The 11,940-nt window shown below is 44.4% G+C and overlaps 2 protein-coding genes across 7 annotated transcripts in view; one reads left to right on the top strand and one right to left on the bottom strand.

The window, feature by feature from the left end:
- The first annotated feature begins 3,137 nt into the window (after positions 1 to 3,137).
- Positions 3,138 to 11,940, top strand: part of PRC1 (protein regulator of cytokinesis 1) — a 29,323-nt gene continuing 20,520 nt past the window's right edge. For both annotated transcript variants that reach the window (XM_060005406.1, XM_060005405.1), the window contains exon 1: positions 3,138 to 3,278. In XM_060005406.1, coding sequence (XP_059861389.1) covers positions 3,268 to 3,278 — 11 coding nt within the window. In that variant the 5' untranslated portion in view covers positions 3,138 to 3,267. The remainder of the gene's footprint in view (positions 3,279 to 11,940) is intronic.
- RCCD1 (RCC1 domain containing 1) overlaps positions 7,770 to 11,940 on the bottom strand; it is a 47,596-nt gene continuing 43,425 nt past the window's right edge. The window contains exons 8-9 of one of the 5 annotated variants that reach the window (XM_060005411.1): positions 9,957 to 10,062; positions 8,353 to 8,488 (exon numbers count right to left, since the gene is read on the bottom strand). In XM_060005411.1, the coding sequence (XP_059861394.1) occupies positions 9,998 to 10,062 (65 nt within the window). In that variant the 3' untranslated portion in view covers positions 8,353 to 8,488; positions 9,957 to 9,997. Of the gene's footprint in view, positions 8,489 to 9,956; positions 10,063 to 10,163; positions 10,352 to 11,940 lie in introns of those variants that run through there. The other 4 variants (XM_060005413.1, XM_060005407.1, XM_060005408.1 and 1 more) reach the window with 4 other exon arrangements.

The following is an 11,940-nucleotide window of genomic DNA, read 5'->3' as shown; positions in this document are numbered from 1 at the left end:
TTTAAGCCTTTTGTTTCTTATTGCAGAATGAAAGATTATGTCCCTTGTTAGAGCAATTTCAGGCATTGGCAAACTGTGCTCCTATAAAGGTTACCAGTGCCCTCCTAAGTGCTGATTCTAGTGACCTTTCTTTCCCTTTACCCTTTAAAAATTGTGAACACTAACCACATCTATTAGTGGTCGTCTTCTAAGTTGATCTCACTGATGATCCCCTTTACCTTCTTGTAATTCTCATATTCAGCTTCCATGACACACTTCTTTGTCCTCCTGCATTCTCCTAGGCTGCACTTCCATCTCCTTTGGTTCCTCTCTCTGTGTATCCTCCTTTGTTGCATCTCCTGTCTCTGTCCTTTATTGTTATCCACTTGCCCATCCCAAACTTTTGTCTCACTGCTGAGATTCACGCGATTATTTACAACCTGGTCGTTCCATGGGCAGTTCACACTCAGCATGTCTAAAATAAACTCTCACACTGAACCTCGTGTCCCCACTTGGGATCCCTAAATCTGCTCCTCTTCCTCTGTTTCCTTAATTGACATCCTCATCATCTACCCAAGTTTTGTTCATGCAAGAAATTATATCCTTGGGACTTCCCTGGTGGTCCAGTGGTTAAGACTCCGTGCTCCCAATGCAGGGGACCCGAATTCAATCCCTGGTCAGGGAACTGGATCCCACATGCATGCCACAACTGAGAGTTCAAATGCCACAACTAAAGATCCCACATGCGGCAACAAATATCCCACGTGCTGCTACTAAGACCCAGTGCAGCCAAATAAATAAATAAAATTTTAAAAATTAAAAGAAAAAAAAGAAATTACATCTTCGACCTCAGATATTTTTCTTTTTATCCCCCACATTCAGCTGGTCCCCTTACCCATTATTTCTAAATGCTTCTGGTTCATCTTCTCACCATCCCCATGGCAGAGGGTACTTGTTTTTGGCCTGGGCTTTTGCAAAACTGTCCCTCCCAAGCTCTGCCTCCTATCTGTTGCCCAATCCACAGTGCTGCCACGTCTTTTTTTTTTTTAATTGGGGTATAGTTGTTTTACAATGTTGTCTTAGTTTCTACTGTACAGCTGAGTTCCCTGTGCTGTACATCAGGTTCTCATTAGTTGCCTATTTTATACATATTATTGTATATATGTCAGTCCCGATCTCTCAATTCATCCCACCCTCGGTGTCCATACGTTTTTTCTCTACATCTGTGTCTCTATTTCTGCCTTGCATGCCACTTATTAAAAGAAAGATCCAAACCTGTGGTGTTGGATCATCAAAAGTATTCTTTCCATAGGAGAATGATAATGCTGTGAGTGCAAATTCCAAGGAAAATGCAGTACCTCAAGTATCTAGCTAGAATCTTGACAGTGCTACGTCAAGCTAGTGTGCAAGATCAAAGACACTGCTGACAGGGCTGTTAGTTTGTAGAAAGAATATTTGGCAGTCAGAAAAAGTTCTATGCCCAAATGAATAAACAGTGGCAGTGCATTCTAGAACAGTGCTGTTCACTAGAAATATAAAATGGTCCTTTTTAATACACATTACAGAGTGTTTTACATGCTGAGTATGTGCTCTGAATTGTTATCTTCCAACGGTTCTATGATCGTTGACCACGGGATCTTTGTTAGCTTCAGAATTACAGTGTAAAGCACATTATAGCAAAATCGTCTTATGTCTGGATACTTACAACCGTGGCCCTGGAAACCTGTCTGAAGATCACAAGTTTTTGAAGCTTTCTGGAAAACTCTCAGGTTAATCAACAAAGAGCGCAAGTAAATTTAAAAAGTGGTTGCCTGCAGGCCACATACTAGTGGTGCAGATGTTTGGCACGCGCTGCTCATGAGTTAAAGGATGTTGAAAGCACCAATGAAGTTTTTCCGAAAGTGAGAAAAACACGGTCCGGAAGGTGAAGCAAACAGGCATCCTTTATTTTTCCTTCATGGAAAAGACAAATGAAGAGAATTCACAGAAGTTACAGTTGACCAATACACATGGGGAAAATGTGCAATTTCAGCTATAATCAAGCAAGTATGAATCAAACAAGGAAATGCCACTTTGCCTAGCAAAGTGGTTTAAAAGGACAGTAGTACTCCATACTGCTGAGGGTGAGGAGGGTACTCTTCCTTGGTGGTGAGGGCAAATTAATAAATACAGCCTATCTGGAGAGGGAGCATAAAGTAATTACACTTCTAGGAACCAACCCTAAGAAAACAATGCAAAATGCCAAGTTTTAGGTATGAAGACATTTATTTGTACAAAGTACAACCTAAATATCCATCGATGGCAAAGTAGTTGAATTATGAATCTACACACCAATATATTACACAACCATGAAAAAAGGAACAAGTGATATATAAGCATTAAGGCATGTAGCAAGGATACAAAAGTACTTTGTCGATTTTGAGTTTTTCAATTTTTATATAACAATTATATAAATCCAGGTAATTTGAAAGAAAACCACGATCCAGGTAATTTCCATTCATTTACCAGTCGTTACTTGGGCAAGTCACTCAGACCTTTTTGAGACAGTTCCCTTTGTAGAATGGCGATAATACCTAGCGGGATGGTTGGGGAGATTAAATGGGATCACTCGTCTAGAAAGGTACCAGGCCGGTGAGCAGGGTTCAGTGTCCGTCCCTTCCCTTTCCCTTTAGGTCATGGTTTCCTACATCTGGGGAAACTGCTCGGTCCCCAGCCTTGCTGCCTGAATGAGCAAGGGAAACAAATTACGGCGCCAGGCTTTTCTGTTAATCCCTCTCATGTCACCCCTCCGGCTGAGGGCGGCAAGGCCGTTTACGCGCCACGCCGGGGAGATCCGGACACCGGGCGGTCTCTGGGCGGCGACGGGCACTTCGAATCAAAACCGCGCCGGGGCGGGGCGGAACTCCGAGCAGGTTGCCGTCTCGCAAGGTTTGGACGTCCCCTCCCGGCTACAGCAAAGCGAGACAAGAGAGCCGCGCGCACGCGCACACAGCGATCCGGTCTCCCGCCGGCGCGCGAGCGCTTCCCACGCCCAGTGCGCGAGTCCCCGCCCCTAGCCACGGCGCGCCGGGGGGCGGGGCGAGGCGGGGCTTCGCGAGGAGCCACGGGACGCAGCACCAATCGCGGCGCTCCTCCGCCTCAGGGTTCGGTTTGAAATTCTGCGCAGGCCTAACGGCTCGCGGAACGGCTACCGGGAGTGAGACCGCCGGTGCTTGCGGGTGGTTGCTGCGCTCGGGCCCGCGTGGAGAGGGTCGGGGCCTCGACGCCCGCTCGCTTGGAGCGTCCACCATGAGGAGAAGGTGCGGGTTGTGGGGGAGTCGAGGGGGCGTGGGAGGGATCGGTGCCGGTGCCGGTCCCGGGTGCGGGGCGGTGGCGGGGCTGGGCGGAGTCCGAAAGGCCGCCTTAGGCCGTGGGCCGGGGTGTCTCGTTAACCGGCGCCCGAGTGAGGCTGGAAGAAGCCAGCCACGGTTGGGAAATGGCGAGCCGGTGCACGGGCCGCGGGCCCTTGGCGGGGTGGAGACCAGACCTGACGCGCGCCTTCCCCGGGGCCGCGGGCTCCCGCAGGCCCCGACGCCCGGGTGCGGGCCGAGCGCAGGTGCCCGGGAGAAGCGGCGGGAGGCCAGGCGGGCCCGCGGCGCACCCGGTGCGGGGCGGTCAGAGCTGGCGTCCGCGAGCCCCACCCTCTCCGCCAGCAAAGCGTCTCAGGTGCTGCTGCTTGGCACCGACGGCTTGTTCTAAGTCCTGAGTCTTTTATGGTCAGTGTTTCTAGTTTTTCTTTAAATAAAGACGTGCAGTTTTTAGTTTATCGTTGCTTTTCGATGTATCTGGGTTGCAGTGTTAACACTTTACTTGAATTGGAAAGATAGCTTGGTTTTCTTGCAAGTTGAAAAACTCCGATAAAGGAATTTTTTTCCCATCGTTTTAACAACTTCTCAGGCAGTGCTGGGAAAGGAGTGTCCGAATTGAAATTGGGACCAGATGCACCACACTGCCACCTACCAGCCTATGACTTTGGGCAAAAATGTTGAATGTCAGTTTGCTCATCTCTAAAATAAAAATAATGCTGGTGCATAGGACTTTTGTGTTAAAAGCGATGCAGATTGTTAACCTTATTTTCTATAAGTAGTGGGTGAAGCATTGTGATGATTCATTATTAAATAATTTATAGTTATTAGTCAAACTGATTGATATATGGCTTTGTAAGTTTCCTCTTTCCATGATTACTAATTCCGACCGTTCTTTTTCAAATGCTTGCCCTCGTGAGAATGGGAATGTAGTACAAATCACTGGTACCATTGGAAAAACAGATCTCAGGTGTAAGGTTGTGGATTACAAATATCTTATATAAAAGCACATTTAAGCTGCTGTGCGTTTCAGCTAATGACGCATTTTGAGGACTAGTAAAATTTTAAATGACATTTTACAGGAAACTCTTACTCCAAGTCCATTAACAGTTTTTGGATTGTTCAGGCATCTACTGCTTTCAAGAAAGTAAATGAAGAGGGAGGAAAAGTTATCAATTAACTTTGGTTCCAGGCTGACAGATATAATTAGGCTTTAAAAGAGCAACTGGAATTACTCTACTAACAAAACCAGACTTTCAGGTATTCATATTTAGAGAGGACTGTGGGGCTTCCCTGGTGGCGCAGTGGTTGGGAGTCCGCCTGCCGATGCAGGGGACGCGGGTTCGTGCCCCGGTTCGGGAGGACCCCGCGTGCTGCGGAGCGGCTGGGCCCGTGGGCCATGGCCGCTGGGCCTGCGCGTCCGGAGCCTGTGCTCCGCAGCGGGAGAGGCCGCAGCAGTGAGAGGCCCGCGTATCGCAAAAAAATAAAAATAAAAATAAATAAATAAATAGAGAGGACTGTGAGAAGTATGCCTGAGGAACATGATAACCAGAATGGTCACTGAATTGACTATTGGCTATCGATTTCTGAAGCAGGTTGTACAGAGGAGCTTAACAAAGCTTCTCTGGAGGGCTGTTTAGGAAAAAATAGGACAGTGTATCAGTAGAATGCTGCCAGAAGGTAGGAAATCATTTAGAGGGTCATTTGGGATATCTTCCAGTCTAGTGACTTAAGTTCAGGAGACTGGAAAAATTGGCCCCCTTTTCAACCTCTGTATTCTTGGGTGGTATTCTTGTAAGCACCCTCAATTTTTCAGTGATGTATTAAGAAAAAAGTCTCAAGTTTGCACCTTTTAGGGGATTACCTGAAACCGTTTAGAAAGGCACTACATAATTGTACCATGATGATTATTTTTGTAACATTTTTTATGCTTTTATTTTTAAAGTCTTATTGAAATTTACAATGTTGTGTTTAATGTATGCTGTACAGCAAAGTGATTCAGTTTTTACACATATATATTCTTTTTCTTTGTGGTATGCGGGCCTCCTACTGCCGTGGCCTCTCCCGTCAGGGAGCACAGGCTCCGGATGTGCAGGCTCAGCGGCCATGGCTCACGGGCCCAGCTGCTCCGCGGCATGTGGGATCTTCCCAGACCGGGGCACGAACCCGTGTCCCCTGCATCGGCAGGCAGACTCTCAACCACTGCACCACCAGGGAAGCCCCTATTCTTTTTTTTAAACACTATTTTATTTATTTATTATTATTTTAAAATTTTATTTATTCATTTATTTTTGGCTGTGTTGGGTCCTCGTTGCTTCGCGTGGGCTTTCTCTAGTTGTGGCGAGCGGGGGCTACTCTTATATTGTGGTGCGTGGGCTTCTCATGGTGGTGTCTTCTCGTTGTGGAGCACGGCTGCAGGCCCACAGGCTTCAGTAGTTGCGGCTCACGGGCTTTAGAGCGCAGGTTCAGTAGTTGTGGCGTACCGGTTTAGTTGCTCTGTGGCATGTGGCATCTTCCCAGACCAGGGATCGAACCCGTGTCTCCTGCATTGGCAGGCGGATTCTTAACCACTGCACCACCAGGGAAGCCCCACATCTTCTTTATCCATTCATCTGTCAATGGACATTTAGGTTGTTTCCATGTCTTAGCTATTGTAAGTAGTGCTGCTGTGAACATAGGGGTGCATGTATTTTTTCAAATTATAGTTAGTCTGGGTGTATGCCCCAGGAGTGGAATTGCTGGATCATATGGCAACTCTGTTTTTAGTTTTTTGAGGAACCTCCACACTGTTTTCCATCGTGGCTGCACCAACTTACATTCCCACCAATAGTGTAGGAGGTTTCCCTTTTCTCCACACCCTCTCCAGCATTTGTTATTTGTAGACTTTTTATGATGGCCATTCTGACCAATGTGAGGTGGTACCTCACTGTAGTTTTGATTTGCATTTCTCTAATAATTAGTGATGTTGAGCATCTTTTCACGTGCCTGCTGGCCATCTGTATGTCTTCTTTGGAGAAATGTCTATTAAGGTCTTCTGCCCATTTTTCGATTGGGTTGTTTGGTTTTTTTGTTGTTGAATTGTATGAGCTGTTGGTATATTTTGGAGATGAAGCCCTTACCTGTCGCATCGTTTGCAAATGTTTTCTCCCATTCTGTAGGTTGTCTTCATTTTTTTATGGTTTCCTTTGCTGTGCAACAGCCTGTAGGTTTGATTAGGTCCCATTTGTTTATTTTTGTTTTTATTTCTATTGCCTTGGGAGACTGACCTAAGAAAACAGTGGTACAATTTATGTAGGAGAATGTTTTGCTTATGTTCTCATCTAGGAGTTTTATGGTGTCATGACTTATATTTAAGTCTTTAAGCCATTTTGAGTTTATTTTTGTGTGTGGTGTGATGGTGTGTTCTAACTTCATTGATTTACATGCAGCTGTCCAGCTTTCCTAACACTGCTTGCTGAAGAGACTGTCTTTTCCCCATTGTGTATTCTTGCCTCCTTTGTCAAAGATTAATTGTCCATAGGTGTATGGGTTTATCTCTGGGCACTGTATTCTGTTCCATTTATCCAAATGTCTGTTTTTTTGCCAGTACCATGCTGTTTTGATTACTGTAGCTTTGTAGTATTGTCTGAAGTCTGGGAGGGTTATGCCTCCTGCTTTGTTCTTTTTCCTCAGGATTGCTTTGGCAATTCTGGGTCTTTTATGGTTCCACATAAATTTTAGGATTATTTGTTCTATTTCTGTGAAAAATGTCCTGGATAATTTGATAGGGATCACATTAGATCTGTAGATTGAGTAGTATACCATGATAATTATTATTCACAGTGACTGCACTCAGGTGTTGTAAGATCATACAGCTTTTTTGAAACATCCTTATTCAAAAATTCTTCTTGAATGTTTATTATATATAAGACACCATTCTAAGTGTTGGGGATTCAGCAGTGAACACAACTGACATCCTTGCCCTTTAGAGGTTACATTTTAATAACAAAATAAAAAGGTAATAAGCAAATTTTACATTAAATGGTAATAAGTGCTATGGAGAGAAATCAAGCAGAGAAAGGGGATAAGTACTGAAGGTGTGGGAAAGGGGAGTTGCAGTGTTAAAGAGATTGGTCAGGAAAGGCCTCCCTGAGAAGGTGATCTTTGAGAAAAGATCTAAAGGCGGCAAGGGGCAAGCCATGGGACACCTAGGGGAAGACAGTCTAGGTTGAGGGAATAGCAAATACCAGTGCCTGAGGTAGGATAGTGCCCGGTGGGTTCCCGAAAGAGCAAGGAGTCCAGTGTGACTGGAGTAGATTAAAGGGCTCTGGAGGCCTTTATAAAGGCAGAAGCTTTTCCTCTAAGATAAGGAATCACTGGAGGATTTTGAGGGCATGGAGGCTTGTGGCTTCTGTGCACACAATAAGCGTAAGGAGGCCAAGGCAGAAGCAGGGAGACCAGTTAAAAGACCAGGGTAGTGGTACAGATGAAGAGATGATAGTGGTGACCTGGACCAGGGAGGTAAAGGCAGAAGTGGGGAGGGGTGAGATTCTGGCTGTCTTTTTTTTTTTCCTTCCCCTTAATATTTATTTAGGCCGCACAAGATCTTAATTGCGGCACACAGGATCTTTAGTTGCGACACGCGAACTCTTAGTTGCAGCATGCGTGTGGGATCTAGATCCCTGATCAGGGATCGAACCCAGCCCCTCTGCACTCGGAGCGTGGAGTCTTACTCACTGGACCACCAGGGAAGTCTTTTGAAAGTAAGGGTAATGGCAGGGATGTAAGAAAGAGGTGTCAGAATGATATAAGAATTAAACTCGTATAATTGGAATGTTGTGAAGAGTTTTTTAATTCTTTGAAAATTTTACTGTCTTCCAAAATATATAAACAGCTCATGCAGCTCAATATTAAAAAAACAACCCAGTCAAAAAATGGGCAGAAGACCTAAATAGACATTTCTCCAAAGAAGACATACAGATGGCCAAGAGGCACATGAAAAGCTGCTCAGCAGGGCTTCCCTGGTGGCGCAGTGGTTGAGAGTCCGCCTGCCGATGCAGGGGACACAGGTTCGTGCCCCAGTCCGGGAAGATCCCACGTGCCGCGGAGCGGCTGGACCCGTGAGCCATGGCCGCTGAGCCTGCGCGTACGGAGCCTGTGCTCCACGATGGTGAGAGGCCTGCGTACTGCAAAAAAAGAAAAAAAGAAAAAAAAAAAGCTGCTCAACATCACTAATTCTTACAGAAATACAAATCAAAACTACAATGAGGTATCACCTCACACTAGTTAGAATGGGCATCATCAGAAAATCTACAAACAGCAAATGCTGGAAAGGGTGTGGAGAAAAGGGAACTCTCTTGCACTGTTGGTGGGAATGTAAATTGATGCAGCCACTATGGAGAATAGGATCGAGGTTCCTTAAAAAACTAAAAATAGAATTACCATATGACCCAGCAATCCCACTACTGGGCATACACCCAGAGAAAACCATAATTCAGAAAGAAACATGCACCCCAATGTTCATTGCAGTACTATTTAAAATAGCCAGGTCATGGAAGCAACCTAAATGCCCATCGACAGACGAATGGATAAAGAAGATGTGGTACATATATACAATGGAATATTACTCAGCCATAAAAAGGAACGAAATTGGGTCATTTGTAGAGACGTGGATGTATCTAGAGACTGTCATACAGAGTGAAGTAAGTCAGAAAGAGAAAAACAAATATCATATATTAATGCATATATATGGAACCTAGAAAAATGGTACAGATGAACCGGTTTGCAGGGCAGAAATAGAGACACAGATGTAGAGAACAAACGTATGGACACCAAGGGGGGAAAGCGGCGGGGGTGGGGTAGGGTGGTGGGATGAATTGGGAGATTGGGATTGACATGTACACACTAATATGTATCAAACAGATAACTAATAAGATAGATAACTAATAACTGCTGTATAAAAAATAAATAAAATTCAAAAAAAAGAGAAAATTATATTGTCATGAGAACTGCTTCTAGAATATTTGGTAATTCCAAACACTTGTTAAAGTAATCAGCTCCAAGGGAGGGTTAACTTTTTCATTGTTACAAATTGTGTTTAGGCCCATCTGCTGGAGTTTAGCAGTCCATCTGCTGTATAGGTGTTTGTTTTGGTTTTAATTGAATTTGAGATCTATGAATTTTATCCCAATTTCATGTCATTTTATTTTGTAGAAGTAATTTGACTAAATGAATTAGCAATCATATCTGTTTTTCAAGTAAGTCACAAATTTCACAACTTCCTATTATGTGCCAGATTTTTTAAAATAACAGCTTTATTGAGATATAATCCTCATACTATACAATTCATCTATTTAACATGTCACAATTTAATATTTTTAGTATATTCAGAGTTGTGCAACTATCACTGCGGTCAGTTAACATTTTTATCATCCGTTTAAAAGCGTTCAGTCCCCTTTTCCCACCCACCTCCCTCCCCTGAATCCCAGCCCTAGGCAACTGCCAATCCACTTCTTTCTCTATAGATTTGCCTATTCTGGATATTTCACATAAATGGAATCATGATATGTTCTCTTTTGTGACTGGCTTCTTTCACTTGGCATGTTTTCAAGATTTATTGTCAAATATTATTCCATTGTATAGGTATATATTTACCTGTTCATTAGTTGATGGCCATTTGGGTTGTTTACACTGTCTTAGTTGTGGCATACGGGCTCCGTAGTTGCAGCTTGCTGGCTCCTTAGTTGCAGCAGGTGGGCTCCTTAGTTGTAGCATGAGAACTCTTAGTTGTGGCATGCATGTGGGATCTAGTTCCCTGACCAGGGATTCAACCTGGGCCCCCTGCATTGGGAGCACGGAGTCTTAACCACTGGACTGCCAGGGAAGTCCTCTTGTAGGTTATTTTATTTTATTTTATTTTTTAATTTTTAAAAAAATGTTTATTTATTTGGTTGCACTGGGTCTTAGTTGTGGCACACGGGCTCCTTAGTCGCGGCTCGCTGGCTTCTTAGTTGTGGCTCACTGGCTCCTTAGTTGCAGCAGGTGGGCTCCTTAGTTGTGGCATGTGAACTCTTAGTTGTGGCATGCATGTGGGATCTAGTTCCCTGACCAGGGATTTAACCTGGGCCCCCTGCATTGGGAGCACAGAGTCTTAACCACTGCGCCACCAGGGAAGTCCCTCTTGTATAGGTTATTTTACATAAAATGCTAAAATTAGGATTTTGACTTGTGGGTTCTTTTGTCTTAAAAGTGAAGTGCAAAGGGATTATTTGTCTGAGGAAGCACTTTAGTTAAACTTGAGTTCATTGAGATTATATTAAATACCTTGATACCTGTTAACATTTCTAAAATGGAGTACAGTAAATTCTTTTTTTTTTTTTTTAATAATTATTTTTGGCTGCACCGGGGTCTTATTTGCGGCATGCACGTGGGATCTAGTTCCCTGACCAGGGATCAAACCCGGGCCCCCTGCACTGGGAGTGCCAAGTCTTACCCACTGGACCACCAGGGAAGTCCCTGTAAATTCTTTTAAACACTCTTCATTATGTGGGTATTGATAATTGGCCATCTGGTATAGGCAGCTGGTATTTGTGCAGAAGCTTTTATTGAACTAGGACAGGCAACCTTTGAATTGGGATTTCTTGGCTAGAGAAATGTCTTGGATGTGAATATATTAAAACCTAAGGAGGACTTCCCTGGTGGTGTAAGGTTGGGAATCCGCCTGCCAATGCAGCGGACATGGGTTCGAGCCCTAGTCCAGGAGGATCCCACATGCTGTGGAGCAACTAAGCCCATGCACCACAACTACTGAGTCCACGTGCCACAACTACTGAGTCCACGTGCCACAACTACTGAAATCCGTGTGCCCTAGAGCCTGTGCTCCACAACAAGAGAAGCCACTGCAATGAGAAGCCTGCACATCACAACGAAGAGTAGCCCCCGCCCGCTGCAACTAGAGAAAGCCAGCGCAGCAATGAAGACCCAATGCAGCCAAAAATAACATAAATAGAGAGAGAGAGGGAGGGAGGGAGAGGGAGAGAGAGAAGGAAGGAAAGAAGGAAGGAAGGAAGGAAGGAAGGAAGAAGTGAGCAGAAAAGAAAAAAAAAGCCTATGGAGAAACTGATGTTCTTGGAGATCTAGGCTGGTGATTCAGAACCCCTGAATATGCTGCGACAAAGAGGGGGCCAGTGAGAGCCTCTATCCTCATCATTTGCACACAAAGAGCTTCAGTGACTTGTTGGAGGCCTCCTGGCTGACTGATAGAAAAGCACATCCAGAGTTTAGTCTCTCTGGTGCCAGAGTGGTCTCTTTGTTATCCAGGTGTACCAAGAAAGGAGAGAAAATCTCTGTTATTTAAATGCTGTGTGAAGCAGACTAAGCAAACTTTTTTAAGTAAAGGTTTTTTGAGAATTCCCTGGCGGGCAGTGGTTAAGACTGCGCTTTCATTGCTGAGGGCGCAGGTTCCATCCCTGGTCGGGGAGCTAAGATCTCACAAGTTGTGCGGTGAGGCCAAAAAAAAAAAAGAAAACTAAAGTTTTTTTTGAAAGATAAAATACAAGGTACACAGTTAAATTTGTGCTTCAGATAAACAGTGAATAATTTTTAAATAAACTTTTTGTAACTGAAGTATAACATATAT

Source organism: Delphinus delphis, chromosome 2, assembly GCF_949987515.2.
Source record: "Delphinus delphis chromosome 2, mDelDel1.2, whole genome shotgun sequence".
Lineage (NCBI taxonomy): Eukaryota > Metazoa > Chordata > Mammalia > Artiodactyla > Delphinidae > Delphinus > Delphinus delphis.
This window is presented reverse-complemented; position numbering and strand designations above follow the sequence as displayed.